Here is a 27959-nt window from a genome sequence, read left to right on the forward strand (position 1 = left end):
AGTTCAAGAATCATTAAATGAAAATTTAAGAGTTTGATGAAATATTATTGGTTAATAATTATAAAAATATATTATTAGAAAATAATAATACACTTATTGTTAAATAATAAATGTTTTTCTTGATTTATGTAAAAATCCTAAAACATCATCTATTATGATACAGAGGGAGTAATACTTACAAATCACCGTTTTCATGTTCCAGAATCAAAATACGCAGCGTCAAAAGAGCGGCCAAAAACGGGACGCAGTTTACTAACGACAAAACAATGGCACACCAACCCAAGCAAGTTCTTCTTCTTCCTCATCTTTTCCTCATTGACTAAAATTTAAAAAAAAACCCGATCAGAAAACTCGAATACGTAATCGGAATCGTCGAAAAAATGGATCAAACAGTACCGGAAAATCTCATCATGGTGAACAAAGAATCAGGCGGGATCGCCGTCATCACAATCAACCGTCCGAAATCTCTCAATTCGCTCACGAGAGCGATGATGGTGGATCTCGCCAAGGCTTTCAAAGACATGGACTCCGACGAATCGGTCCAGGTGGTGATTTTCACCGGATCAGGTCGATCTTTCTGCTCAGGCGTTGATTTGACTGCGGCGGAATCTGTTTTCAAAGGAGACGTGAAGGATCCGGAAACCGACCCGGTTGTGCAGATGGAACGGTTACGTAAACCGATCATCGGAGCTATCAACGGTTTCGCCATCACCGCCGGGTTCGAACTCGCCTTGGCCTGTGATATTTTGGTTGCTTCTAGAGGAGCTAAGTTCATGGATACTCACGCCAGGTTCATCTCTTCTCTTACGACGTCGTTTCCAATGGTTAAAGATCATGAGAAACATATCATATTGTTCTGAAGCTCTCAATTCAACATTGTGAAAAGTATTGTTGCCTTGTGATGAATCTTTCTGAATGATATGAATGTGAATTCTCTGTTTTTTTGGTTGTGAAGGTTTGGGATATTTCCTTCATGGGGTTTGTCTCAGAAGCTGTCGAGGATCATTGGAGCAAACAAAGCTAGGGAAGTTTCTTTAACATCGTTGCCATTAACAGCTGACGTAGCTGGGAAGTTAGGGTTTGTGAACCATGTGGTTGAAGAAGGGGAAGCGTTCAAGAAAGCTAGAGAAATCGCAGAGGCTATAATCAAGAATGAGCAAGGCATGGTTCTGAGGATTAAATCTGTTATCAATGATGGACTAAAGCTTGATCTTGGACATGCTCTCGCACTCGAAAAGGTTATTAAACCTCTATTTTTACCATTTTTTTTATCAGTCCTTGATTGAGAGGGAGTCTAAAACTGTATTTTGAATTGGTAGGAGCGAGCTCACGCGTATTACAGTGGGATGACCAAGGAACAGTTTAAGAAGATGCAGGAGTTTATAGCTGGACGTGGATCCAAGAAACCTTCTTCCAAGTTGTAGACAGTTTCTTCTATGGATCTTAAAATATTACTACTACTTTGTACCATTATGGTAATTTACGTTTTGATTATTATCCTCAATAATAATATCTTTGTTTGTTTGAGAAGTGTAACGCAAATCAAGTAAATAAAGTTGGGTAACCTCGATGTAGTCTAAGAGGGGGTTATTGGTTCTATGATTTTAATGGATTTGGAAATCCAGATAAAAATCATGTGTTATTCAATCATTGATTTTAAAATACTTATCAAAATGATGTGTTATTGGTTCTATGATTTACAAATACTTGTTAAAATACCATGTTATTCATTTAATGATTTGTTTTTGGATTTCAAAATCCATATTATGTTTTAAATGGATTTGTATGGATTTGAAAGTGTAAAATAGAAGGATTCAAATCCAAGGATAAAACATGTTATTTCAAAATCCATGTATTTTGATTTCTAGAATTTACAATTCCATATGGATTTAGAAATCACCCATCCAATAACACCCCCTAAGATTCGCATCTCTCAGACAGAACAAGCTGCAAATATCCAAAATATAACTTAAAAGTTAGTAAATAAATCCTTCATCTAGCATTTGCATAAGCCTTGTCCATCTCTTTGTCTCACACCACGTGCAGTAATAGGATATCTTTTGCTCTCACATTGTAATAAGCAAGTGACCTGTTACTGTCCTTTAAAACCCCGTCTTTTCCAGTTAACTTTTGTTCGCATGTTGGAATACGGAACACCGCAGCTATTTTGTCCTTCAAACTTGCTACGTCTTCAGACAATGACGACACTGTGATCTTAGTTGCTAGCCCGTCGGCATCACAAACCACCCTAATTGTAGACATACCCTGAAATATGTCTCATTGCTCATTAGATAGATATAACTCAGACCAAAGGGAAAAAAAGAAAAAGACCTAGTCTGAAGAAAATATTACCGGATGTTGAGCAAGAAACTGGTCTTCTGGAACAAGTAACTCATCCAACATTTGTTGAATCTCTGGCGGAGGCAGTGGTGCAAGAGGAAGAGGTGGTAGTTGCATCATTGGCAACTCTTGATTCTCATCCTCGTTGACAAAATCTTTGGACACAGAAGCATGCCACTCAGTCATAGTCCTCATCCCTCCCTTCAGCCATTTATGCACCTGGATAGGATCCCATTCAATGAGTTGGAGAAAACCGTCAAGAACGGCCTCCATGTAAGCGGCACTCTTTCTCAGCTTTTCTTTCAGATATTTGGGAGGATTTAAGACTTGCGAGTAGGCCACGACAAACTCGTTGTAAAAACTGAACCTGTAATCAGTTGGCTTCATAAACTAAAACTGATGGTTGGCCATCACTCTTCTCATGAGATTCCCCTGAAAATCATCCCCATACCACCCCACAAACTGCGCTGTGATCTTAACGGTATCAAGTTCCTCAAGCGTCATCCCTTTAAGAATTCTACACTGTAGAAATTTAGGCAGAACAAGTATTTCAACACGCTGAACAACACTGGACTGAGACTGAGGAGGATAGGGCGTATCACGATCCTCTACACAGTATTTATCTTGCGATGGTAAGCTGCGTGATCATGACTCATTGGTGAGGTCCAACAAAAGTTGAATCTTGTGTCATTCTTATTAGAGGTCATGGCCATCAACTTAAACTCTGTCCCATATTTGGAAGCCAGAAATGCCAATCTGTCGATAATGGTTGAAGTTGTGACATCTGGAGAGGCATGAAAGATTTTGATCATATCCATAGGTGTAGTAGTAGCTCCAGCACCATTTGGATCCTGATTCCTGTCAAGGGATTCAGTGAGCTCTTGACTGTAATATTCGTCACGAGGATCTGCACGGTATTCAGCAAGCTTTTGCTGGTACAAGGCGTGACAAGGATCTTCTTCAGAAGAGCTATTCAAGAAGTTGAATCTTGCATCATCCTTATTAGAGTCCCTGACCATCACCTCAAACTCCGACCGGAATTTTGAAACCAAACGTGCCGTTGTCTCCACGATAGTTGTAGCTGTGACATCTGGAGATGCGTGAAGGATTTTGATATGATCTTATTCATCATCATCAGTAGCTCCGTCTTGTTTCTAATATGCGTGACAAGGATCTTCCGAGCTCCTCAAAAAGCTGAATTGTGGATCAGTAGGAAAAGAGGCAATGAGGTCTCGCTCAGACTCCAACCCTTTTTTGGAAACGAAAAGGGCAGCCTTTTCAACCAGAGTTCTAGTTGTTCTATATGTAGGTGGCCTTACGATGATAACGTTAAGTCAGGATTCACAATATCAAAACAGAGTAAACGAAACAGAGTTTATTAAGAACTTGTAATCGGAATATTGATACAACGTTCAATAAAAACGCAGCTCAATCTTCTCACCAGTAAGAGTCTCCGATGGAGATACTCCAACAACGGTGAGGACGAGATCTAGAAAGTTCTAGAGGAAAACGATTACAAACTCAGATAAAACGTGATATGAAAAACGTGAGCTAACAATGCTCAAATACTAAACACACAGCCGACAAACAGCGTCAACCAATTATTCCCTTCCCGTTATCTACCAGAATTTCTCCGTTACTTCGTCATCCTTAATCACACGTGCTTAATCGTTCCTTCTTATCTTGACTTATCTTTGACCGCATCATGATACTCCACGTGTGACCATCGCATCCTACATCAAAGCTTCCCCGTTCGAAGAACCTTGTCCACAAGGTTTGAAAGATGGAAACTTCCTCTGTAGATCATAAAGGAACTCCCATGTAGCCTCCTCCGGTGTTTCATTTGACCACTGAACCAGGACCTTTGTAGCAGCGCGCCCCTGACGTTTGACCATCTTACGATCCAGAATGAGCACTGGTTCCTTGATCAACACATCAGACACAATAGAAGGAAGTTGAGTCGAAGTGTGCACATTACCCACTACTGCCTTGAGCTGAGAAACGTGAAAGGCAGGGTGTATGAGAGACCTCGCTGGGAGCAGTAGTTTGTAAGCAACCTTACCACAATGGTCAACAATCTTATAAGGGCCAAAGTACTTGGGAGCCAACTTCTGATTGGAACGGACTACCACAGACCCTTGACGATACGGTTGCAACTTGACAAAGACAGAATCACCAATTTCAAAGTTCCGATCAGTTCGATGCTTGTCTGCAAACTGCTTCATGCGGTGTTGAGCTCGAAGAAGATGAAACTTCAGAACCAGAATCATACTCTCACGTTCTTGCAGACTTCTAGCCACCACGGCAACTTTGCTCTCACCGGGAAGATAAGGCAAATGAATCGGAGGGGCCTGACCGTAAACAGCTTCGAACGGACTGAGTTGAGTAGCAGTGTGGAAGTTTGTATTATACCAAAACTCTGCTAAAGGAAGCCAGTCACTCCACAAGTGAGGTTTATCACTGCACATGCAACGGAGATAGGTCTCCAAACACCTATTCACCACTTCAGTCTGCCCATCGCTTTGAGGATGATAAGCTGTTGAGAACTTCAAGTCAACCCCTTGTAAAGTGAACAACTCATTCCAGAAAGTACTGATGAAGACAGTGTCACGGTCACTGACAATGGAACGAGGACATCCATGTAGTTTAAACACATTGTTCATAAAGGCTTGTGCCACAGTCATTGCCGTGTAAGGGTGGGCCAAGGCAATAAAATGGGCTGCCTTCGATAACCGATCAACCACCACAAATATCATAGTGAAACCTAAAGAAGGAGGAAGTCCGTCGATGAAATCCATAGAGAGATCAGTCCACAACGCTTCAGGTACAGGTAAAGGCTGCAACAACCCCGGATAAGCGGATGTGTCATATTTGCATTGTTGACACACTGCACAACTTCGAATGTAAGTTTGTATGTCCAATGCCATGCCACGCCAATAAAACAACCCTTTAACCTTCTGATAAGTAGCATCTCTTCCAGAGTGTCCACCTACATCCGAACAATGCATCCACTGGAGTATAGAGTTGCGAAGCTGGACATCACGAGGAACAACAATCTTATTTTTCCGACGCAAAACCGACTGCACCCACGAGTAATGCTTCTTAGCCTCCGGGTTCTCTTGTAACAGCTTAATTAGGTCTTTAAGTTCAGGGTCTGAGTCATAATGAGCCTGGATTTCTTTCATAAGATCACACTCGAGAACCGACATTGCCATGTGTAGGACTTCAGCACCTTCAACACGCGACAGAGCATCAGCTGCAATATTGTCTTTTCCTTGTCGGTATTGTATCTCATAGTCGAACTCCAACAATTTAGGCAGCCATTGTTGTTGAATTGGGGTGTTCAACCTCTGCTCCAGCAAATATTTAAGACTCCTTTGATCAGTACGAATGACAAAATGGTTTGGAAGCAGGTAATGTCTCCATTTTTGTACCGCAAAAACAACCGCCAACAACTCCTTTTCATAGATAGAAAGATGCAGTTGTTTTCCCTTCAAGTGACGGCTAATGAATGCCAAGGGATGACCTTCCTACATCAATACTGCCCCAATCCTTGTAGTACACGCATCAGTCTCGACCAAAAAAGGTTTGTCAAACAGAGGAAGAGCCAACACAGGTGCCTGACAAAGAGCTTGTTTCAGACTGTTAAAGGCTTCCAATGCTTCAGTCGACCATAAGAAGGCATCTTTCTTCGTTAATACCGTTAGAGGCCTGGCAATAGTACCAAAATTTTTAACAAAACGTCGATAGTATCCAGCAAGACCAAGGAACCCACGTAGTTGTTTCAAATTGGAGGGAACAGGCCAATCTGCAACCGCTTTGATCTTGTTTGGGTCAGTAGCTACTCCTCCAGCTGCTATGTAGTGTCCCAAATATTCTATTTTGTCAGATGCAAACTCACACTTGCTCTCCTTAGCGTATAGGTGATTAGCTCGCATGACTTGAAATACTTGTTGCAGATGTTGAATATGATCTTCTAAAGAGAGACTGTAGATCAAGATGTCATCAAAGAAAATGAGGACAAATTTCCTTAAGAACTCTTTAAACACAGCGTTCATCAGTCCTTGAAATGTTGCAGGGGCATTGGTCAAACCAAAAGGCATGACTAAATACTCAAAATGTCCAGCATGAGTCTTAAAGGCAGTCTTGTGAATGTCTGCAGGATCCATCCTCACCTGATGATAACCGGCCCTTAAATCGATCTTAGAGAAAATTACAGACCTTCCCAACTCGTCCATAAGGTCTTCAATCAACGGAATGGGAAATCTATTTTTGATAGTTAAGCTATTCAAGCCTCTATAATCCACACATAGCCTCCAAGAGTTGTCCTTCTTCTTGACTAACACTACCGGAGAAGAAAAAGGGCTAGAGCTCACTCTTATTGTACCCGCAGATAGCAACTCATTCACAATTTTGTCAATCTCATCCTTCTGGTACAAAGCATAACGATATGGTCTTTGATTGATGGGATCAGAACCTTCTTTCAACACAATGGTATGGTTGTGATTCTTCCTGAAAGGAGGAAGCTCCGTAGGTTCAGCAAAAATATCTGCATACGAATCTTTTAACTTCAACACCTCAGAATTGTTCTTATTGATATTTTGACTCATTTCCACCGCATACACCATCATATCTTCCTGCGGTCCCATTTCATGAGCACAAATCATAGAAACTTGCATATTCTCCTCTTGTCGTTTATTAAACCGTGTAGCTTTCACCGTTCTGACAGCACCAGGTTTAATTCCATGCAGTAGTATCTTCTGATTTTTCCAGAAGAATCCCATCTCTAGCTTCTGCAAATTCCATGTAGTGTCCCCGAGAGGTGCTAACCATTGTACTCCTAACACCACGTCACACCCTCCCAAAGGGATTATCATGAAATCATCTTGAAATTGTGTCCCCTGAAACTGCCACTTAAACTGAGAAACCCTTCCTTGGACTCCCACCTGCTACCATCAGCTACTGCGACTCTTGTAACCCCTGCTGGTTGAATGTTGACCCCCAACGTCTTAGCAGTCTGAGGGTCCATGAAATTATGAGTGGAGCCAGTGTCCAATAAAATGAAGAGGACCTTCTTGTTGTGGACTCCTCGCACTTTCAGAGTTCTATAATCCGTTATACCTGCAACCGCACTGATAGATACTTGAGGAATATCCTTCTCTTCTTCCTTATAAATGGCTAGATCAGTATTGCTCCACTCCTCTTCCTCTTCCTCATCTTTCACTTCATTCATGTAAACCTGAGTTTTCTTATGCTTAAGATAATGATCAGGCGTATACTTCTCATCACATATATAACATAATCCCTTAGCACGTCTATCACTCATTTCTTCTTGAGATAAGAACTTGCGTGGTAACTTCTGCAACCCGGTGTTAGACTGTTCCCCTGTAGGTTCTTTCTGCCCTTGAAATGCATGTTTCTTAACACTGCCACCATGAGAGTGTTTTGAGTAATTACCCCCCGACTGTGTACCATGTTGCACCGGATGAGCTTTCTCATATAGTCTACCAAGCACCAAACATTGCCTCACCGACTGAGGTTGAAACATGCGAATGTGCATCTGCGTATCAAGTCTCAAACCCGCCAAATATGCACTAACCAAGTAATCCTCAGATAAGGTAACTCTAGTATGGATCAGCTCAAATTTTTGATGGTAATCTACTATACCAGCTGTTTCCTGCAACCTCTTCAACTCTGCTATCGGATCCTCCAATACATCTTCAAACCGTTCCTTCAACAACAACCTATAAGAAACCCAATCACGCAACAAGTTTCTTCCAAAAGGAGTCTGCACTAAAGCATGATGCCAAGTCGAAGCATGTCCATCAAAATGCATAGCGGCCATCTTAACCTTGGAATCATTGGGTGTAAAGTCCAATGAAAAGAAATCCTCCACCTTAACAAGCCACTCCGAGATGCGTTCACCATCAAAGCGAGGAAAATCCACTCGACCTAAACGCGTAACTCCCGAGCAATGACCATTCATCGCCGATCCTCCTACATAACGTTGAGCCACCCCTTCTCCATACGAGTCTGGCGTCGCGGATACTGCCATGGGACTCTTCTCTCCTCTTGAGCCAGAGTTCGGAGTTGATTGACAACCAGGGATCATCTTAATCATCGAGAACATATCCGCAATGCTCCGATCTATCTTTTTGTTTTGCTCAGCTATCGCAAACTCCAGCGCTTGCGTCCTATCAAGCAAACTTGGTGTAACCACCGTTTCCTCTCGCTCATCAGTAACCACCTTAGATCCTTCATCTCCTCCATCAGTTTTGTTCACCTGAGATCGTGTCTCCACCATCGTTCCAAGCACCGACTAGCTCTGATACCAATGATAACGTTAAGTCAGGATTCACAATATCAAAACAGAGTAAAGGAAACAGAGTAAGAAACAGAGTTTATTAGGGCATCTCCACTAGGGAGTGCTCTCAAAATACTCTTTAATAAAAAATTAATATAGAAAGGAAAGAGAAGAAAAAAAGAGAAGAACCGATACTCATTTTACTTCCGGAGGAACCGTTGCTCACAAAGTACTAACAGGTGTCATTCAGTTAATGGTTGATATTAATAAAATATAATAAATATAATTAAAATAATATTTTTTTTTTTTTTAAAGTAACTGTCTGTCGTTACTCCCGTTGATGATGGTCTTAGGAACTTGTAATCGGAATATTGATACAACGTTCAATAAAAACGCAACTCAATCTTCTCACCAGTAAAAGTCTCCGATGGAGATACTCCAACAACGGTGAGGACGAGATCTAGAAAGTTCTAGAGGAAAACGATTACAAACTCAGATAAAACGTGATATGAAAAACGTGAGCTAACAATGCTCAAATACTAAACACACAGCCGACAAACAGCGTCAACCAATTATTCCCTTCCCGTTATCTACCAGAATTTCTCCGTTACTTCGTCATCCTTAATCACACGTGCTTAATCGTTCCTTCTTATCTTGACTTATCTTTGACCGCATCATGATACTCCACGTGTGACCATCGCATCCTACATCATACGAGGAGTCCATGCTCTGGTCCGATTGACCTTTATTCTGCGTCGAACTGGACATTACTTCTGGCTTCTGCAGGAAGAAACATTCAAATCACAATCAGATTCTGTCGATCGCGAGAGAGAAAAAAAAAAATCTCTGAATTAGACCTAAATTATTGGTTTTAAAAATAAAATAAAACAAACACTGAGTTAGATCACATGGAGATAAGGTAGATGTACTTGAAGATAAGATCGATATGAAAAATAAGATAATCGGCGACGTTAAAGGACTACTAGGGCTTTGAAGAGAAATAAGAAAACACCGTACCTTACTACCTTAGCCGCGAGAACCACCGAGAAGAAGCCGACAAAGAACGAACAACTTCGAGGTTTTGAAGCTTTATAAATCGACACAACCGACCTAATAACCAAGTAGATTCTCAAAAGCCCTAGGCTATATTTATATGTGTGAATTAAACTCTTTGGCCCCAAAAAAAAAAAACAAAAAGGCTATAACGACATTGTTTAATCCAAAAGAGTTTTTTTTTTTAATATTCCTTTTTCTAAAGCTCTGCTCAATTCTATTGCACTTATGCATGAGCATAGATTTGGGATAACTCCTTCATTGGGGTTTGTCTCAGAAGCTGTCGAGGGATCATCGGATCAAACAAAGCTCGGTTGTTTCTTTAACCTCAATGCTATTTACAGCAGACGTGGCTAGAAAGTTAGGGTTAGTAAACCATTTGGTTGAAAGAAGGAGAAGCCTTGAACAAAGCTAGGGAAATCGCAAAGGCAATACCAAGAATTGAACAAGGCATGGTTCTGACTTCTGAGGATTAAATCCGTTATCAACGTATGGATGACTAAAGCTTTTGATCTTGGACGTGATCTCACTCTCAAATAGTCTGATCAGTTTTTGATTGAGAGAAATGTCACTTTAACTCGTAGGAGCGAGCCAATGGGATTACAAAACGAACATCAAGAAACATTTTTCCAAGTTGTAGACAGTTTCTAGGGATCACTTAATTAAAATAATTCTAGTTCGTACCATTATTATCTTGGTTTACATTTTGATTCCTGTCTTCAATAATAATATATACTTTTGTTTGTTTCAGAAGTGTAACAAAAATCCTTGTTACAGATTTTGTAACTAAAGTAAAAAGTCATTCAAAGTCTCCCAAATCAATGTTCAATGTATCTTTTTTTTTTTTTAGTTAAGTTTGAATAACAGTGGATTTAATATGATTTTTGACAGCAATTAACATCCCTTTAAAAGTAACTTAATTTGACCACATGCATTCATTTTAAGAAACGGTATATTCGGATAGAATGTATATGGAACAACAAATTATATTAGAACCCATTTCAACGAGCACAAACAATATATAATGTTAGCTTAAACTCCCCTCTACTAGTCAAAAAAAAAAAATGGATACTCCAAAGCAATACCTTCCACCACTGTTCGTATTGATCATCTTCTTGACTACAACATCATCACATGCCGGCCATGAAAGCAACATTCTGGTTACCAACGATCCACCATCAACAAATTCTGTGTTTCCAACCGGGAAACTAACTGTGGAAATCATAAACGATCTCGGTAATCAGCTAACGTTATTGTATCACTGTAGATCAAAAGACGATGATTTGGGCAACAAGACTTTGCAGCCAGGTGAGTCGTGGTCTTTTAGCTTTAAGCGTCAATTCTTTGGAAGGACACTGTTTTATTGTGGTTTTCGATGGCCAAATAAATTTTATTGGTTCGATATATATAAAGACCATCGAGATAGTTCCGGTGATAACTGGTGCGAGAAGTGTGTGTGGAAGATAAGACAAACCGGACCTTGTAGGTACAACGATGCAACTAAGCACTTTGATATTTGTTATTCTTGGAATAAGTCTTTGTCTTGACAACCATCGATATGCTATTTGTACTAATGGATTGCATTTTATAATAAATAACAGAACAGATAAACTTGGTTCTTCTATGACTGACGAGTTTCACTGTTTCAAACATAATATAAAACATAAGATTTCTATTATTCCCAACTTTTAATATGTTGGTAATCAGTATTACCTTCAGCATTCGATGCTACAAAGATAATATACCCAAGCTATTTTACATTAAAGCTGAAACAGAGAGACAATACTAACAATAACAGTTCATAGTTTTGTTTATGCATCCATCCATACATACATATATATATACACAAGGACATGTGTCCTAATAATTCTACTTGGTTGTGGTATGAACAGCAGCAACAGTAGATACCATTGAGTCCATACCACACATATTGTGAGGTCCTCTGCATATTTTGTAGTAACCATGCTCTCCCCACATCGATCCCCATGAGTTCTTGATAATCCAATAAGGCTTCTCCTTAAGACGGATTGGTGCATAACCAGCCGAACCAAACCCAACCAAAAGCACTCCATGGTCTTGGTTCTTTGAGCATACATATGGGCACGAAACTCCTCCTATGTATGTTTGCATCCACATCGCATTGATAGCAACTGTTTTTGAGCAACAAAGATTAAATTAATCTCTAGCTAATTCTTAAATTAGTAACAAAAGGTAAAAAGAGGTTTGAAACTTACTAGCTAGAGGTCCGTGCTTGACTAGATTAGCAGCGATCTGATCTTCATCAGCAGAGACAACGCTGAAGTTAAACACGCTCGCAGCGATCTTGCTCTTATCGAACTTGCAGGCGGAATGATCACGTCCTGTATAGGGATATTCTTCTTCCTTCATAAGACCACCAGCTTTGAGAGTGTACTCAAAAGCGTTGTTCATTAGTCCTCCACTACAACCAGAGTCACATGAGTTGGCTTGTGCTGGATCACACTGCAGGAAGAGCACGATTCATATATACAACCATTTCACCAAAACACATCAAATGAGAAACAAACAATTGATATGGAAACAAACCTCATGGTCACAATCTATAAGCTGCTGCTCACTGAGGCTAACAAGCTCTTTAGTCGCTAGAAAATGAGCTCCTTCAAGAGCTCCAGTCGCACTAAACGACCAGCATGAACCACACATACCCTATTCACAATCAAAACACACACACACAGACTCACTTCTTCTCTTCTACACATCCATGAACGATTATATGATCACACGAACTCGAAATCTCTATCAACAAACCTGGTTTTTAACAGGAGTGACGGCTCCTTGTTCACGCCAATCGAACTCCGTGGGGAGATCGGTAGTCGGAAGAATCGGCGCTGTCTCAGTGTCAGTAGGAAGACGAAACTTGCGGCGTTTCAGCCCCAGGAACTGGCGGCGAAACTCCTTGGGAGTAAGATCTGAGAACTGCGTGACGCCGTGAACAGCAGACGGATCCAGAAGCTGGTTACGCCTAGCTCGCCTTAGGTTAGCCTTGAACACACGGAGGCGATGATCGTGCTCTTCCTGAGTAGCGTAAGTCTTCTGGTACTTGGATTTGAACAGAGAGAAGTGATGCTCTGCGTTGAGGAGTTCATCGTTCTCCTCCGGGACGACTTGCCTGATCGGATTATCGGAACCTTCGCCGGATCCGAGAGAAACAGCTAGTAACGCGGCTGCGATGAGGAAGGAGAAGACCACACGATCCATCCCTTACTTCTTGGCTTTTCCGAGAGATAAGGAAGAAGAAGAAAAAACTGTTACGAGCCTTTGTTTAAAGGAGTGTGAGTAAACACGTGGCGTGTTGTAGTTGGTTGTTTAGTTTGGATATTTCTTGGGGTAAACGACGACATGACAAGCGACACGTTGCTTGTTGCTTCTTCTTCTTCTTCTTCGTAAGCTATGACGATATTTTCCCCCCTCTCTGTTGTAATTTCAGCTAAAATCTGAGGGTATGATAATAATTTAGCATTAATTATTCATTCTCAAAGGGCTTAAAAACACATCATCGTTGAAAACACATTTCTTTCAGCTAAATTACAAGTTCTTGTGGTCATACAATGCAAGAAAAGATGACATGCCACTATACCAGTCCATTAAACAAGACAGCTAGCGTTACAAATACTCGTCGAGACCAAATCCTAAAACTACCATCTGAGCATGTATCAGTTTCCCTTTCGTACGTATATAATGTCTGATTCAGCTTCACGATCAGATCCATTGGATAATAGCAGTTATGAACTGCTTGCCTGATTCTGCTAATTCCCCAAGCCATACACGCAGCTGGAAGCTGTTAGCATACGATTTGTAACACTCACAAACTAACTGACATATAAAGAGTTAGCACTTGGCATATCAAAAGGGAGAGGGGCAGAAAAAACATAAATCAAAATTGTAACCTTATAAAATTAATTGAGGGGTATATTAGTAATTGGCTTATATCTTTCAGTTCTCTCCTCCCTCGCCGTAAGCGACTTGTAGCGACTCTTCCCTCTCCAGTCCAGTCCAAATTGGGAGGTGAGCGATATCCCCGGTTGTTTTTTTTTCCAGTCATGGAGTTGAGATCGGATTCACGATCGACTTCGTTTTCTTCTCTCCTATTCTTCGTGCTTCTATCGGTTATAAGCGGACTCGTTTCCCGCACCGACTCAGCTCAGCAACCTTTCCGCCGCGAGCCTGGTCATCCTCACTGGCATCACAGCGCTTTCCTCGACGTACGAGAGAGTGTTCGATCCGATGTCCGCCGTATGCTTCACTCCCGTGCCGAGGTAATATCTCAACCTTTTATAATGTGAATCTTCATCATCATCATCACTGAGTCTGGATTTGCTAGAATAAGAAGAAGAAATCGTTGATTAATTCGGCTTTCTAGAGTCACCGAATTGCAATTGAAAGTGTCTAGCTCATGCCTATGATCATAGCTTTGTTCTTGCATATGGTTTATTAGATTGGCTGCTTTTGGGTGACACATTGAGAATTGAATTTCAACATTATGAAACTTGTCTTGTTTATGCTCCATTCTACTTTTTTTTTTTTTTTTGGCAGGTACCGTTTCAGGTTCCTCTGGAAGTGAATATAGTGCTTGTAGGTCTGAACGGGGATGGAGGATACAGGTACTCCATGGATCATCATAAATTAGAGGAGTTCTTAAGAGCTAGTTTCTCAACTCATAGGCCCTCATGCCAAGAGACGGGAGAGCCACTTGATATTGAGCATCGACTGGTTTACAATATCTTTCCTGTGAGTATATATATCTTAAACCAGTCTTCACGAATTTATATCGCTTCTGCCTTCCCTGTTTCAAGATCCGATATTCTATATGTAGGATAGTATCTCTTCGTATTTTTGAATTGTTCACAAACGAATCTATGCAAGTTCTGGAATCGTGTATTTGCTTTAGCTGAAATGCATTTTGCATCTCGAGCAGATTATTACTGTACATGCACTTGTTTGCGCTTGATATTATGTTTTAGTGACTCCTGAAGCCATGATTTTCCCATTGACTTATTATATATTCGTCATTTTTCTTATGCTAGAGTGGGCAACCCGAATTAATAGCTCTGGAGAAGGCAGTGAAAGAAGCCATGGTGTATGCTGGAACTGCACTAGAGGTTGCTGTGATCTTATCATATCTAATTTTTTCTCATAACCCACCTAATTTACATGTCAAATATGTTGATTTCATTGCTGTAAAATCTGCATCTTAATGTAAATGTTGCTAAGTTGCATTTTTCTTTTGTGCATTTAGACTGATTTTGGAAGACACTTACCTGCCTATGACGTAGAGGCAACAAAAGTTGAGTCCGCATTTAACCAGCTTTACTCGTATATATTTGATATGGATGTGGGAGCTGGATCAGCAGCAACGGCAGATAAACCTATACCAAGTGCCATATTTGTAGTGAATTTTGATAAGGTATGGCTTCCAGTGCTCTTCTTACTTCTTGTATCTTGCATATGGTATGCAGAATGTCTAAATGCGTTACCTGTGTTGTTTGGAAATTCTTTTTTATGCTTTCTTGGGTTTATAACCCCCATATTTCTCTTTGTTCTTGAAGTAGCTTTTGTCTTCTCATGTTTGGGCAAATGATTATATCCTGCTGTATTTCCTAACTGACCCTTTCTTTTCTTAACTCATTATTCAGGTAAGAATGGATCCTCGAAATACAGAGATCAATCTAGACAGTTTGATGTTTTCAAAGCTACCAGAGCTTAGTGATGCAGACAAACAGAAACAAGAGGCAGATTATATTTATCGATATAGATACAATGGTGGAGGAGCATCCCAAGTTTGGCTTGGATCAGGCAGGTAAACTTATCTTTGTTTTTCTTTCCTCGTTGCAGTAATATAAGTTTATGTACTAGGATTCACAAAACAGTACGTACCGGGGTTGGTATACTATGAGGACAAAATTACTCAGTGTTTTTCATTGGTATCTCTTTGTTACCCCTATGAGTGATTGTGCCATAGATTTGATCAACCAAAATTTACCACCTTCTTCTGAAAATATTACATCTATCTAGGTATCATCAAATTATGCATAACCAAGATGTTCCTTATTCAAGATATTGTTGGCGAACTGTTTCTGTTCTTATCTGCTACAATTTTTCATTGAAGCTCTCAACATGATTCTATCTTCCCTTCTTGATAGATATGTTGTCATCGATTTGTCTGCGGGGCCTTGTACATATGGGAAGATTGAAACTGAAGAGGGAAGTGTTAGTCCTAGAACAGTGCCAAGGATACGAAACATTGTCCTTCCAGGAAACGTTAGCCCTGTTGGTCATCAGTCTACCAATGATATCTTTTCTGGTCAGTTAGCAGCGTTAGTAGCTACTACAATTGAGCACGTCATAGCTCCTGATGTCAGGTAATATGATATGTGAGACTTTACTTCCTTCTAGCAATGAATATTGTGCTTAGATGATTCATTCTGAGTGCAACCAGGTTTGAGACGGTTGATCTAGCAACTAGAGTGCTGGTACCCATTATTGTGCTCCAAAACCACAATCGATATAATATCATGGAAAGAGGACAAAACTACAGCATAAATATTGAAGAGATAAAGTCCGAGGTAAAGACTTCTTGTGTTAAATGAATGATGTTCAAGATATACTAGAAGTTCTTATATTTTCTTTTGTTCTCCGAATGGTGTTTCCCCTATGAGTCAATGTGATAAGTAAAAATACATGTTTGCCTAGTTTAAGGCTATCAGAAAATTAGCACCCAAAATATTTTCCAAAGTACACTGAAAGATTTGACTCTGTTGGTTTTCACATGCTAACTTTCCTGAGTTTTTACAGGTAAAGAAAATGATTCATCATGGGCAAGAGGTAGTGATTGTTGGAGGGGTTCATCCATTACATCGTCATGAGAAGTTAGCTATTGCCGTCTCAAAAGCCATGCGTGGGCATTCCCTTCAGGAAACTAAAAATGACGGAAGATTTCTTGTGCATACCAAAACATACCTAGATGGTGCTATCCTCAAAGAAGTGAGTTTCGGTATTTGGGTAACTGTGGTTTGCGAGTTAGGTTAAGCTGGGAATAAATAGTTCTTAACCTGCTGTTACTGTTCTGTTCCAACCATTGAAGTCTCTTGTGATTGTTTATTGGGTATTGCAGGAGATGGAAAGGTCTAGCGATGTTCTAGCTGCTGGTTTGCTCGACGTGTCTGACCCTGGGCTTTCTAATAAATATTTTCTCCGCCAGGTAATCTCAGAAAATTTCATGCAAATTTGTTTCACAAATTTTGTTCCTTTCATGGCAAAGATTCCATATGTTTTTGTACTCAGAGCTGGGATGATGAATCTGAAGGTTCGGGTGATTCCATAGTAAAACATAGGCCTCTCTGGTCATCTTATAACTCGAAACTTCAGAAGGGAAAGAAGAAGAAAGCAGTTAAGAAAAAAGGCGATCTTTACCGCACTTATGGAACAAGAGTTATTCCAGTGTGAGTTGATTAATATAAACCACCTGATCAGATTATTCATTACACTGGCCAAGCTATATCCAAAAAGTAAGTTTGAATTACTCTTTCAAACTAAACAGCAACTAATACAATCTTTGATCAATATATAGGTTTATCCTCTCATTAGCTGATGTGGATCCAATGCTCATGATGGAAGATGAGAGCCTTGTGTGGGCGAGTAGTGATGTAGTCATTGTGCTTCAGCATCTAAACGAGAACATACCTTTGAGGTGAGCAAAACACAAGAACGATAAAAGTATAAAACAATGATAAACCTGCTACTCTTTTCATCATATTGATATTAATTTCTTGTTTCTGCAGTTATGTTTCTGAAACAGAGAGGCAGCACGCTGTTCCAGCACAGGTACAGCGGCACATACTTGCTGGCATAGCTTCTGCTTTAGGCGGTGTAAGTGCACCGTATGAAAAGACCTCTCACGCGCATGAAAGACCTATCACCAATTGGCTTTGGGCAGCTGGTTGTCACCCGTTTGGACCATTCTCAAACGTCTCCCTGATCAGTCAAATGCTTCAAGATGTTGCACTGGTGAGCCTGAGTTCAATCATAATGATTTCTGAATATATATTTGCATTGAAATCCTTCTGAATCTCGTGAGATATTTGTATGTTAAATCCGCAGAGGAATACTATTTATGCACGGGTTGATTCTGCTCTACGCAAAATCCGTGAAACCTCAGAGGTCAGCCAACTGAAACTTTTAAATTATTTTAGTCTCCTCCGCAGAGAATGCATCAATTGTGGTTGGTGTATTAATGTGCAGGCAGTACAAAACTTTGCATCTGAATACCTCAAGACTCCACTTGGAGAGCCCGTGAAAGATAAAAAGAACAAAACCAAAACGGAGCTATGGGTGGAGAAGTTCTACAAAAAGACAACCACATTGCCGGAGCCTTTCCCACACGAGCTAGTTGAAAGAGTGGAGAAATATCTAGACGTAAGTGATGAACACTCCACGATTTCAGTTTTCTTACCAGAATGGGATTATATTCTTACACTCTGTTTTTTTGTGTCTATTTCTTATAACAACAGACTGTAGAAGAACAACTGGTGGATCTATCTTCTTTGTTATACGACCACAAGCTATACGATGCACATCTCAACAGCTCAGAGATTCTTCAGACCACCATGTTTACACAACAGTAAGTTTTAAAACCTTTTATTTTCTTTCCTTTTCTGTTTACTAAACAAAATGTAACATTACAGAATAAACGTGGTTGCAGGTACGTAGAACATGTATTGGAAACAGAAAGGGAGAACATGAGATGCTGTAAGATAGAGTACAAATACACAGTTGGAGTAAAGTCTTATCAAACGTTGGTGTACGGAGGAATACTTGTAGCTGGTTTTCTCGTATATTTTCTTGTCATTTTCTTCTCTTCTCCTCCTTCTCGCTAACTTATTTACTCGGTCTCATAGATTCTGTAAGTGTAACAGTTTCTTGTTGAAGAGATGTATTTTTATAAGATACTAACTTCTTGGTTACTTAATAAATTTTGTTTATCTTAATATCTTATTGACTTGACTAATTCGCATCGCACTAATTCAACTTATGAAAATAATTTCTCTAAAAGCTATATTAGTTTTATACAGTTTTAGATGCATAAAATTAATCCACCATTCACCGTGTTAAGAGTATGCAAGGTTTTTCTTATTTTGTGTTTACAACTTTTTAGTATGTTAGCATTGGGAACATTTACTTCCATTAGCAAATATATTTTCTTAAACAATCTACTGATTCAAGTATCAATGTTAGCCTAACATTGTTAGGTTAGAGCAAAAACTCGAAGTCCAAACCTCAACCGAAAAATTCAATCATGATTTAAACACATTAGTGATAAATATTTGAATGGGGACTGTGACTTGGTGATTTGGGTTTGGTTCGGATAATATTCGAAAACCTGTTGACATATGTAATTTCTATTAATTTTCCTATTTTTTCCCCTTCCCATCATTTGAAAGTTAAAACAAAAATCAAACTATATTAAGCTAAATAATTAAATTGTATAAAAATACAACAAATTAGTATTTTAGATACATATCTTCCTACATTTTTTCTTTGTTTTCTTTTTTCATCATCTCAAGTGAAAAATTTCAAAATTATCTTATGCTAAATAAGTAAATTGTCACCTAAATTTTTTATTATACGAAAAATGAAAGGGATTGTTTAAATGAGGAGGGGCATGTTTCCAACAAAATTATTAGGCCCTGTTCGTTTCTCCGTTCAGATGATTCATTTGAATGGAGATGAAAACTGATGTTCGTTTCTGACAATTTAACGGAGCAGTTAGATGAAGCAGTTAAATGATTTTTATCAAACTCATCCAAAAACTTTGAAAAATCTGGCTGACTCTGATCGATGCATTCAACTGGAACTGATTCAGTCAAAAACGTAAAATGACTAAAATATCCTTATCTAACTTAAACAATTACCTTAAAAATCATCCTCTTCGTACATTACAAACTCCGAAGACGAGAAATAGCCATCGCCGGATTTCTTTGCCGGATATCTTGCCGGATCTCTTTGCCAGATATCTCGCCGTATATAGCTCACCGGATCTATCGCCGGAGTATAACAGGTTTGTTTTAGTTCCTCCCTCTCTCGCTTTCTCACTCTTGCCGGAGTATGACAGATTTGTAAAACATGGGCATTTTAATAATTTTTCTAATTAAATCTATCTAGATGATAATGTAAATAAATCAAACAAACACATTTCTATTGAGATGAATCACCCAAATTAACCATTTTTTTCATTGTTCGTTGGATCATTTGATATTTAGATGAATCATTTGGATATATGATTTGAATGGATCATTAGGATGGGAATACTAAATGGTGAAACGAACAGGGCCTTAATTGCATCATTATAAACTTCATTGATCAAATACCAATTAGAAGAATAATGTAATTTTGTAACTCCAATAAGCCAACATGAAGATTTGTGGATAAAATTTTTCCAAAGATCATTTGTATTCTACAAGCATCTTCTCAATTATCCAAACAATAACGTCTTGTTCTTATCCAAAATCATGGATTTGATTTGGTAACTTAATATTATAACATTATAATTCTCTTATGTTTATGTTAAATTTTAAAACATTACATTAACAAAGGAACAAATTATCATTTACCTTTTGTTTCGTTAATAAAAAATTTCAAACCTCATCCCAAAATTTGAATTTAAACTGAAAAATTTAATCAGTTTATCTATTTTAATGTAATTGTCACTACTTATAGTGTTATGCATAAAATTATTATAATAAAATTCAATTAGTTTATACATTTATTATAGCCAGGTTAGGATTTCTGACTATGTAAATATGTATGCGATTTTTTAGCAAATTTTGTGCATATGTTATGAAAAAATAGAGCATTTTTGTGGTTGTTTTCGATATGTGTATCATTTGCATGTTAATTGTTCAGGTGTCTTAGGAATTAAATACTTACTCGGAAGATTTGCAAACTATGTAACTCCTCTTTTTCATGTTAATCTGCCCATTCATGTTTTGTGTGTCTATTGAAATTAAAGTTAATCGATTCTTCTTACTTTTTTTGTTTTCTTGCTGTGGCGCGATCTCTTCACATATCACTCGATTGAATCCAATTTTTGTGTTGTTCCCTCATGTTTTGCTCCTATTCTGTTTCTGTTTTGATCGTTGAAACTCGGATGCAAGCGTAATTTGATGTTTTGAATTTAACACAGACTTAAGACACATGATCTTTAAGGGTCTCTTCCCAAGGAGCTTGTAGGGCTTCCATTTCTACAAAAGATGTAAGTCAAATGTAGTGTGGTATAGAACTTTACTTACACTGCCGCTTGTGCGTCTTAGGTCTTAAAAATTGACTTTGTTATTGTTGACTCCTTTATAGAAATCTCGCTAGAAATTACTTGAGTGGTTCTATACCTTCAGAATGGAGAGTCTTACCGCTTGTCAACATGTAAGTTCATATTAACGTGTATATATGTATGAAAATTTTGTGTACTCAACATCTTAGGATGTTGTTGGCCAAATGCAGCACCGTTCTTGGAAACCGCTTAACTGGTCCAATTCGTAATGAGATTGGAAACATTATCACTCTCAAAAGACTTGTGAGTACCACAAACTTTTCGATGTTGTTTGATTGTGTTAATTAAAGTTGGTTCAGTTATTTTTCTTGTATCTAAATAAATTAGTTCAGGGTTTATTTAAAATATGAGTGTTCATTGATCCTTTGTTCGTGGTCAAATACTGAGTGCCCTGCAGTATTAACGCTCTTGATTGACATAGCCATTTCTAATGTATGAGAACTTAAACTTAACTTGTAGATTTATATCACAATGGGATTAGATCAAATTTAGACTTTACTAGTCTTGATTTTTGTTAATACTTGATTGCCTTGCCTCTTACTTTTTATTGAATCCTAAGTACTCTGAACTTTGGGCTTGACATCTAGATTTGGCCGATACATAGCATGCAAAAGTCTTTCGCCCTAATTCAGCGAAACTCCTTTTTGCATATGAAAGTTAGAAATATGTGTTTGGTAACTATCTGAATAGAAGAAACGGTGTCACAATTCATTTAAACTTTCTGATATTCATTTTAGTTTGGATGATAGTTAATTTCTTACATTTTTTCAAATTTGATCATGTTATTCTTTTTATAGTAACTAATTCAGTCCTTGTTCTAGTGTCTTGGAAAATAACATGCTTTATAAACTCTTATCCCAGAGCTTGGGCGACACTCAAACCTTAGACGACTGTAAGCATTTTGTTTTTTTGGATTTCTCTGCTTGTTATGTTCTTTCTATTCACACTAAAACCCTTCTTGTTTGATTTCCTCAGCTTTCTGAGGTCAAACAAATTCAGGGGAAAGATTCCATCTACATTCTCAAAATTGACCAGCATGAGAGTTTTGTAAATATCTCCTTGTTTAAATAAGTTATAAATATTTACCTTGAGATACTAATGTTTATAATTGGTTAGTCAACAGCCGTATAAGTGACAATCAGTTTAGAGGAAACCTTCCAAATTTCATTTAGAACTGGATAGAGCTTGAGAGTCTGTAAGTTCTTTTTTAACAGATTACACTCTTTGTTGTTTTAATTAACTTTTAAAATGCTGAAATGCTAATGATGATGTATGTGTGCCTCAGGGTTCTTTATGAAAGTGGGTTATCTGGGTATATACATGTGTCAATAACTCATCTCATAAAGTTGAAAGATTTGTAAGTAGTCTATATGTGTAGTGTTTATCATATTTATCGAGAATAAGGTTTTGAATGACTCAGCCCAATATAATTTTCAGAATGACTCAGCCCAATATAATTTTCAGAATGAACGCTAAAAACACTCTGCCCTCTCCTATTACTCTCACTTCCTTATTTATACAAAGTTGTATGAAGTTGCATGAGGTTGCATAAGTTGTTGTAGACGTGTCCTATTTTTGAGATTGCGATAGATGAGTAATCCTTTGTTGATTGAAGTCTTTGTCTTGTTATAGTCTTGAAGTCTTCATTTCTTGGTCTTGAAGTCTTGTATTGATAGTTGAGCTGTTGCATAATTGGGTTTTTGTCTTTATCTTGTCTTGAAAATTGGAGTCTTGATGGAGTCGGTGGAAGAGGTTGCTTCTTTCTTCTACAAAATTATATACTAAATATATATGTAGTTATATTACAAGCATGATTTAAAACTATTTAAAAGAGTTGTAGTAGCATACTTTCACGTTTTTTTTTTTTTTTTTTTTTTTTTTTTTTTTCAGATAAAGATGTTTTAAAATGGATCGTCGTCTTGCGTATTGTTGTCTTGCGTTACATCATCTTCGTCGTCTGAGGAGGATATTTGCATCGCAATTGTCTCGAGGAGTTTCTTGAGTTTTTCTTTGCTTTTACTTTTCTTGGATCCGGAGGACGAAGTCGTTGATTCTGTAGGACTTGGTGGTTTGCGGGGCGAAGTTTTCGTTTGAATAGGTGGTAATGCTCGGGATACTGTAGCTATGGATTGCTTAATTTGTTGATGTGTCTGGATCCATTTCTCCAAGTTGGATATAGAGCAGCGGTCGAGGTTGTACTTCTCCCACCATTTGATTCTGAATTCTCGGACCAGTGAATATGGCATCTCCGGTAAGATGGGTAGAAGGTTGTAGTGCCAAGATAGTATCCAGGGTATTCTCATATCTATGTGGAAGGCTATCTTTGGTAGAGGGCCGATGAGTTGGTGCTTTTCGTGTTTAGTGTAGTAGGGTAGTGAAACCTTGGGTATTTGGAGAGGATATATGTCATCGGTTGGGCCAAACCAGTACCACCATTCGTAGAACCATCCTGGTATTGTCTTGGGGCAATGAAAGTCGAAGGATAGGAACCAGGAGTGATCATAGGTTCGTAAGTAAAAGGTGTGGAGAAAGGCTTTCTGGTAATCTATGTAGGTAAATCTTGGAATATGGAACCCTGTGATGGAGAATTCTTTTGCAGTGTGCAGGTTTATGAATCCGAGATCTTGGGGATTGCATACTTTGAGGATTTTGTAGGTGGAGTAGGAAATGAGGTTTGGGTCATTCTTGTTGGTATGGTGGGTTATTTCTACTGATTTGGTGTCTACGAGAATGAATTCGTAGAATGTGCGGTTTTTGGTAAGGTTGTCGGTAAGGTATTGGCTTTCTTCGTAAAATATGCGGTTGGTATATTAGGTTAGGTCTTTAAGGGATATTGGTTTGGTAAATGAGGTTGTAATAAGGTGTTGGCGTTGTGGTTTAAGGAAGTAGGACGATTTTTGGTCTACGGGTTTTTGTGAGGTGGATGGATTGGATATTTTTTGTGGCTGGGGGTTGACGGCTTTTGCATAGGATAGAGGAGGAAATTCCGCCAACAGAGAGAATTGCTTGCTAGTGGTTAATTGCTTTCAATGTGGTTGATTCTTGACGTAGTCTGATGCACTCATTGGTTTCTTTTGTGTTTCACTCATTTTGGTGATCCTGAGATTTTCCTTGTAAATACTCCCTTGTTAGAAAATCAGGTAAATAATTATTTTCTCCTTTTATATATTGTATATCGAAATCAAAAACAGATAAAATAGCTTGCCATCTAGAAACTAAGTTTAGAAACTAAGTTTAATTATTTTCTCCTTTGTTTAGAAACTAAGTTTTTAACATCCTTTTGTAAAATCTCTTTGGCCGATTTGCAATCGACACGTAGTAAAAACTTTTTGTTTATTAAATCATCTTGAAATTTAGAAATACAATTTACTATAGATAAAACTTCCTTTTTAACTGTAGAGTAATTCTTTTGTGGTCCAAGCCAAACTCCTGAGTGGAAACGGACTATAGACTCTTGGGTAGATTCTGGCATTTTCTGTTTAAGGATCCCCCCGTAACCTATTTCTGATGCATCTGTTTCTACTATCATGAATGCATTGGGGTGTGGGATGACTAGACATGGTAGTGTTATAACCTTTTTCTTGATATCCTGGACTAGACTAGTATGCAGACTTGACCATGGTATAGGGTTCTTTTGTAATCTTTGAAATAATGGTTGTATAGACTTTTGAAGATTAGGTAGAAAATCAGATATGTAGTTTAAGCAACCTAAAAATCTTTGTAATTGTGATTTCTCTTTCATTTCATCTGGAAATTTATTTGCAAATTCTATAGATCTAGATATAGGTGTTATAGTACCTTGATATATGTTGTGGCCTAAAAAACGTATTTTTGTTTGAAATATTTGCATCTTTTTTGCGGATACTACTAGTCCATGCTTTTTAACAATGTTCAAAAAGGTGTATAGATGTTTAAAGTGTTGGTCGATAGATTTTGAATATATTAACACATCATCTATGTATACAATAGAGAAGGTGGAGTAAGGGTTAAATATTTCTTTCATTATATTTTGAAACTTGGATGGTGCGTTTTTTAAACCGAAAGGCATAACATTCCATTCATAATGCCCAAAAGGCACTATGAATGTTGTTTTATATTTATCCTTCTCGGCAATTTGTATTTGCCAAAATCCACTTTTCATGTCAAATTTAGAGAATATACAGGCGTCATATAATCGTTTTAATAGATCTCTTTTGTTTGGTATTGGGTATCTTATCCATTGTATTATATTGTTTAAGGGTTTATAGTTGATTACTAAGCGTGGTACTCCTCTTTCTTTTTCAGCTTGGTTGTTTACATAAAATGCTGAACAACTCCAAGGAGATTTAGATTTTTTTATTAAGTTTTTATCTAGTAATTCTTGTATTTCTTTTTTGCAATGTTCTAGAAGTTCTTGATTCATTTGAATGGGTCTAGCTTTAGTTGGAATATTTTTTTCATTAAAATCTTTTTCGTAGGGTATTTCAACAATATGTTTTTTTCTTTCCCAAAAGACATTTGGGAGTTCAGAACATACTTGGTTTAGTAGTTTGACTTCTAATGTTTTTATTTTATTTGTGACTTGTGGATAACTTAGTTGTTTTTTCTATCTGTTGGTATTTTATTTCTTGTTGTAAATATTGTATTTGTTTTTGTTTCCCGTCTATTAAGTTTATGGATTTCTCTATTGTTGAATTTTGTAAGGCTAAGATTTCTTTTGTTTTTCATTGGGGATAGATATTCAAACATTATTTTTTCTCCTACAATTTTTGTGGTAATTCCTAGTTCTGTAACCTTAAACGGATAAATTTGTGTAAAAAACGGAGTTCCTCGTATAACTTCTTGGCTTAAATTTTTTACAAGGATAAATTGAGTTTTAAAACAATAATTTTTGTTACAGATTTTTGCTTTAGGTAATTTATAGGTGACCTTCAAACTACTTCCGTTTGCACCGCTAAGTTTCTCATATGTTTTTTCATAGAATTTTGTAGGAACTATTCCTTCTCTAATACAATTATAGTCAGCTCATGTATCTAGAAGTGCTATTGTTTCTAGTTTAAAATCATACCCTATGTGTAATGTGATTTTTGTATACCATTTTTGATAGTTTATTTTGTTTATTATCTGGATATATTCTTCTTCTTTTGTTTGTTTATGGTTTTCAGGGTTGCTTGTGGAGGGTTGGTCCATTGTTGTGGGTGAATTCATGGAGTTTTGGTTCTATAAGGGCTAATCTAGCGTCTACTTGCAATTGGTGAAGTTGATGTTGGTGAACTGTTTGTTGTAATTCTTTTATTTGTATTTTAAAATTTTTAACTTCTCCTTGTAATTCACCAGTAGTTACTTGTTTAAATAGTGTTAGAGAGGGATATTTTTCTATTATTTTGTTAAGACTAAAAGGTTGTGGAGTTAATAATTGATTTTCTCGTTGCACTAGATCTTTTAATTTTAATAAATATTCCTTTTTTTGTTTCTTGATCATCTATTTTATCTATAATATCTATTAAAAATTGTTTATCAATGTCTTTTGTAATTACGTTTATTGTTTTACAATTGCATATTCCATCTGAGATATTTTCAGAATTTTGAGAGGATGTGTCACTTTCATCTACTATTATGTCTAGAGAAGGGTCGCTACTGAGTTCTTCTGAATTTTCAGTTTCTGAAAGAAGTAATTTTTCTAATTTTTCTCTAATGTCTTGTTGATCGTAAAATATTTCATTGATTTTTCTTTTCATTTTACAATCTGTAGATTTATGTCCTGGCCTTTTACAGTTCCAGCATATAATTCTTTATTTTCTAGATGGTTTCTCGTTGGTGTTTTTGTTTTTTGTATAGTATGAGTTTGAAAATTTCTTTGTAAATCTTTTCTTTTTATTATAAGGTTGTGGATAAAAAGATTTATTTTGTTTGCGTAGTTTTCGTCTTTCTCTAGAAGGTGGAGTGAGACGGTTGTAACCATATTGTTCACAAAATGAACCCATAGTTTCTCTAAATTTAAATTTGTTACTTTGTTGTTTATCTTTGTGTTCTTGACATATTTGTAGTCCTTCCCTTTTAATGAAGGCAAACAATTGACCATAGGTTATTGTATCCCATGGTATTGGTTGTCCTCCAGAATAGTCTTTTAGTTTATTAATTAATCGTTCTGCAAAAAATGATGGTAATCCTGCGATGAACCGTTCTTTCCAGAAGAGTTGGTTGCAGTCGTGTCTTTGAAATATGTTGGTTATAAATATATCTTTATACCATTTAAAGTCCCCTAGTGTTGGACATCTAAGATTTGTTAAAATAAGTTTTTTACTTGTTAGTTCTTCCGAAGGGTTTCCTACAAAGTGCATGGTCATGGTGTGGAGTAATACTTCTACAGCGTTTTGAACTTGGTCTTCTTCATAAAAACCATCTTCTCCTTCTACTCTTCTAGTTTCGGTATGGTTTAGAATAGAATTTTGAGTTTCTACGCCTAAAGCATTGTCCCACCAAAATTTTAAGGCTCCATTGAAGCCCGAGATTAGCATGACACATGCTTGGTGGTCTGACATTCCTTTAGCTTTATAGGATAGGGTTGCCATCCCCATTTCTTGAAATAAATTCATCATTTCATATTCGGATCTACCATCTATATTCCATTCATATATGCCTTTTCCGTTGTAAAAGTTTGTTGAGGGAAATTTATGATGTTCTTCAAATAATAAGTCGGGTGGTGAGTGCCTTGGATAATATGGTTTTTTGGATGGTTGAAAGTTCCTTTTTATTCTATTTATTTCTATATCGGTTTCAGATTGAATGTTTTCATCAATATTATTTATCCCCTTGGCTTTGTCTAGTCTATCTAGTCTAGTTGAGATTGATTTTAAAATTTCATTTTCAGGGAATTTAATAGGTTTTGTTAATGGTTTGAAGAGAGGTGGTGAGACTGCG

At 37.6% G+C, this 27959-nt stretch overlaps 7 protein-coding genes across 7 annotated transcripts; 4 read left to right on the forward strand and 3 right to left on the reverse strand.

Moving 5' to 3' along the window:
* Positions 1–209: 209 nt before the first annotated feature.
* Positions 210–1674, forward strand: LOC104732002 (putative enoyl-CoA hydratase 1, peroxisomal). The gene is made up of 3 exons (XM_010451532.3): positions 210–790; positions 956–1238; positions 1320–1674. Exons 1-3 carry the CDS (start codon positions 381–383, stop codon positions 1422–1424), a joined length of 798 nt encoding a protein of 265 aa, XP_010449834.1. The 5' UTR covers positions 210–380; the 3' UTR covers positions 1425–1674.
* Positions 1675–1917: 243 nt separating this feature from the next.
* On the reverse strand, positions 1918–9412 carry LOC104733590 (SWAP (Suppressor-of-White-APricot)/surp domain-containing protein). Its single transcript, XM_087476961.1, is given in 5 exon segments — positions 1918–1947; positions 2071–2265; positions 2353–2905; positions 3193–3654; positions 9360–9412. Coding segments are annotated over 5 exon segments (1293 nt in total).
* On the reverse strand, positions 7214–8644 carry LOC147930628 (uncharacterized). The gene has a single exon (XM_087478639.1). The coding sequence runs from the start codon at positions 8642–8644 to the stop codon at positions 7214–7216; it is 1431 nt and encodes a 476-aa protein (XP_087334765.1).
* A 1317-nt stretch (positions 9413–10729) lies between the features above and the next one.
* LOC104733591 (S-protein homolog 2-like) lies at positions 10730–11740 on the forward strand. The gene has a single exon (XM_010453158.2). It carries the CDS (start codon positions 10762–10764, stop codon positions 11242–11244), a length of 483 nt encoding a protein of 160 aa, XP_010451460.1. The 5' UTR covers positions 10730–10761; the 3' UTR covers positions 11245–11740.
* LOC104732003 (putative cysteine protease RD19C) lies at positions 11353–13099 on the reverse strand. Its single transcript, XM_010451533.3, has 4 exons — positions 12485–13099; positions 12263–12382; positions 11932–12178; positions 11353–11847 (listed from the first exon to the last, which is right to left on the reverse strand). Exons 1-4 carry the CDS (start codon positions 12932–12934, stop codon positions 11567–11569), a joined length of 1098 nt encoding a protein of 365 aa, XP_010449835.1. The 5' UTR covers positions 12935–13099; the 3' UTR covers positions 11353–11566.
* A 252-nt stretch (positions 13100–13351) lies between these two features.
* Positions 13352–18720, forward strand: LOC109124646 (uncharacterized). Its single transcript, XM_010451534.3, has 16 exons — positions 13352–13992; positions 14270–14464; positions 14761–14835; positions 14973–15140; positions 15370–15533; positions 15877–16095; positions 16173–16299; positions 16529–16717; positions 16848–16934; positions 17018–17175; positions 17304–17423; positions 17515–17740; positions 17834–17893; positions 17975–18148; positions 18244–18353; positions 18435–18720. Exons 1-16 carry the CDS (start codon positions 13777–13779, stop codon positions 18607–18609), a joined length of 2463 nt encoding a protein of 820 aa, XP_010449836.2. The 5' UTR covers positions 13352–13776; the 3' UTR covers positions 18610–18720.
* An 888-nt stretch (positions 18721–19608) lies between these two features.
* Positions 19609–26474, forward strand: LOC104733592 (uncharacterized). The gene is made up of 6 exons (XM_087476962.1): positions 19609–19790; positions 20031–20047; positions 20939–20984; positions 21083–21151; positions 21230–21302; positions 21921–26474. Exons 1-6 carry the CDS (start codon positions 19609–19611, stop codon positions 22023–22025), a joined length of 492 nt encoding a protein of 163 aa, XP_087333088.1. The 3' UTR covers positions 22026–26474.
* Positions 26475–27959: the final 1485 nt, after the last annotated feature.

This window comes from Camelina sativa, chromosome 12, assembly GCF_030686135.1.
Source record: "Camelina sativa cultivar CO46 ecotype springtype chromosome 12, ASM3068613v1".
Taxonomy (NCBI): domain Eukaryota; kingdom Viridiplantae; phylum Streptophyta; class Magnoliopsida; order Brassicales; family Brassicaceae; genus Camelina; species Camelina sativa.

Bases quoted from the DNA above. Each gene is read 5' to 3' on its own strand.
- LOC104732002 (XM_010451532.3), top strand. From the start codon at position 381: ATGGATCAAACAGTACCGGAAAATCTCATCATGGTGAACAAAGAATCA. The intron at 791-955 runs GTTCATCTCTTC...TTGGTTGTGAAG, and splicing joins TTCATGGATACTCACGCCAG to GTTTGGGATATTTCCTTCAT. The intron at 1,239-1,319 runs GTTATTAAACCT...TTGAATTGGTAG, and splicing joins ATGCTCTCGCACTCGAAAAG to GAGCGAGCTCACGCGTATTA.
- LOC147930628 (XM_087478639.1), bottom strand. From the start codon at position 8,644: ATGGTGGAGACACGATCTCAGGTGAACAAAACTGATGGAGGAGATGAA.
- LOC109124646 (XM_010451534.3), top strand. From the start codon at position 13,777: ATGGAGTTGAGATCGGATTCACGATCGACTTCGTTTTCTTCTCTCCTA. The intron at 14,836-14,972 runs GTTGCTGTGATC...TTGTGCATTTAG, and splicing joins ATGCTGGAACTGCACTAGAG to ACTGATTTTGGAAGACACTT. The intron at 18,354-18,434 runs GTAAGTTTTAAA...ACGTGGTTGCAG, and splicing joins ACCACCATGTTTACACAACA to GTACGTAGAACATGTATTGG.
- LOC104733592 (XM_087476962.1), top strand. From the start codon at position 19,609: ATGACTAAAATATCCTTATCTAACTTAAACAATTACCTTAAAAATCAT. The intron at 20,985-21,082 runs GTAAGTCAAATG...ACTCCTTTATAG, and splicing joins CTTCCATTTCTACAAAAGAT to AAATCTCGCTAGAAATTACT. The intron at 21,303-21,920 runs GTGAGTACCACA...CTCTTATCCCAG, and splicing joins TTATCACTCTCAAAAGACTT to AGCTTGGGCGACACTCAAAC.
- LOC104733591 (XM_010453158.2), top strand. From the start codon at position 10,762: ATGGATACTCCAAAGCAATACCTTCCACCACTGTTCGTATTGATCATC.
- LOC104732003 (XM_010451533.3), bottom strand. From the start codon at position 12,934: ATGGATCGTGTGGTCTTCTCCTTCCTCATCGCAGCCGCGTTACTAGCT. The intron at 12,383-12,484 runs GTTTGTTGATAG...GATTGTGAATAG, and splicing joins TCACTCCTGTTAAAAACCAG to GGTATGTGTGGTTCATGCTG. The intron at 12,179-12,262 runs GTTTGTTTCCAT...CTCTTCCTGCAG, and splicing joins TTATAGATTGTGACCATGAG to TGTGATCCAGCACAAGCCAA.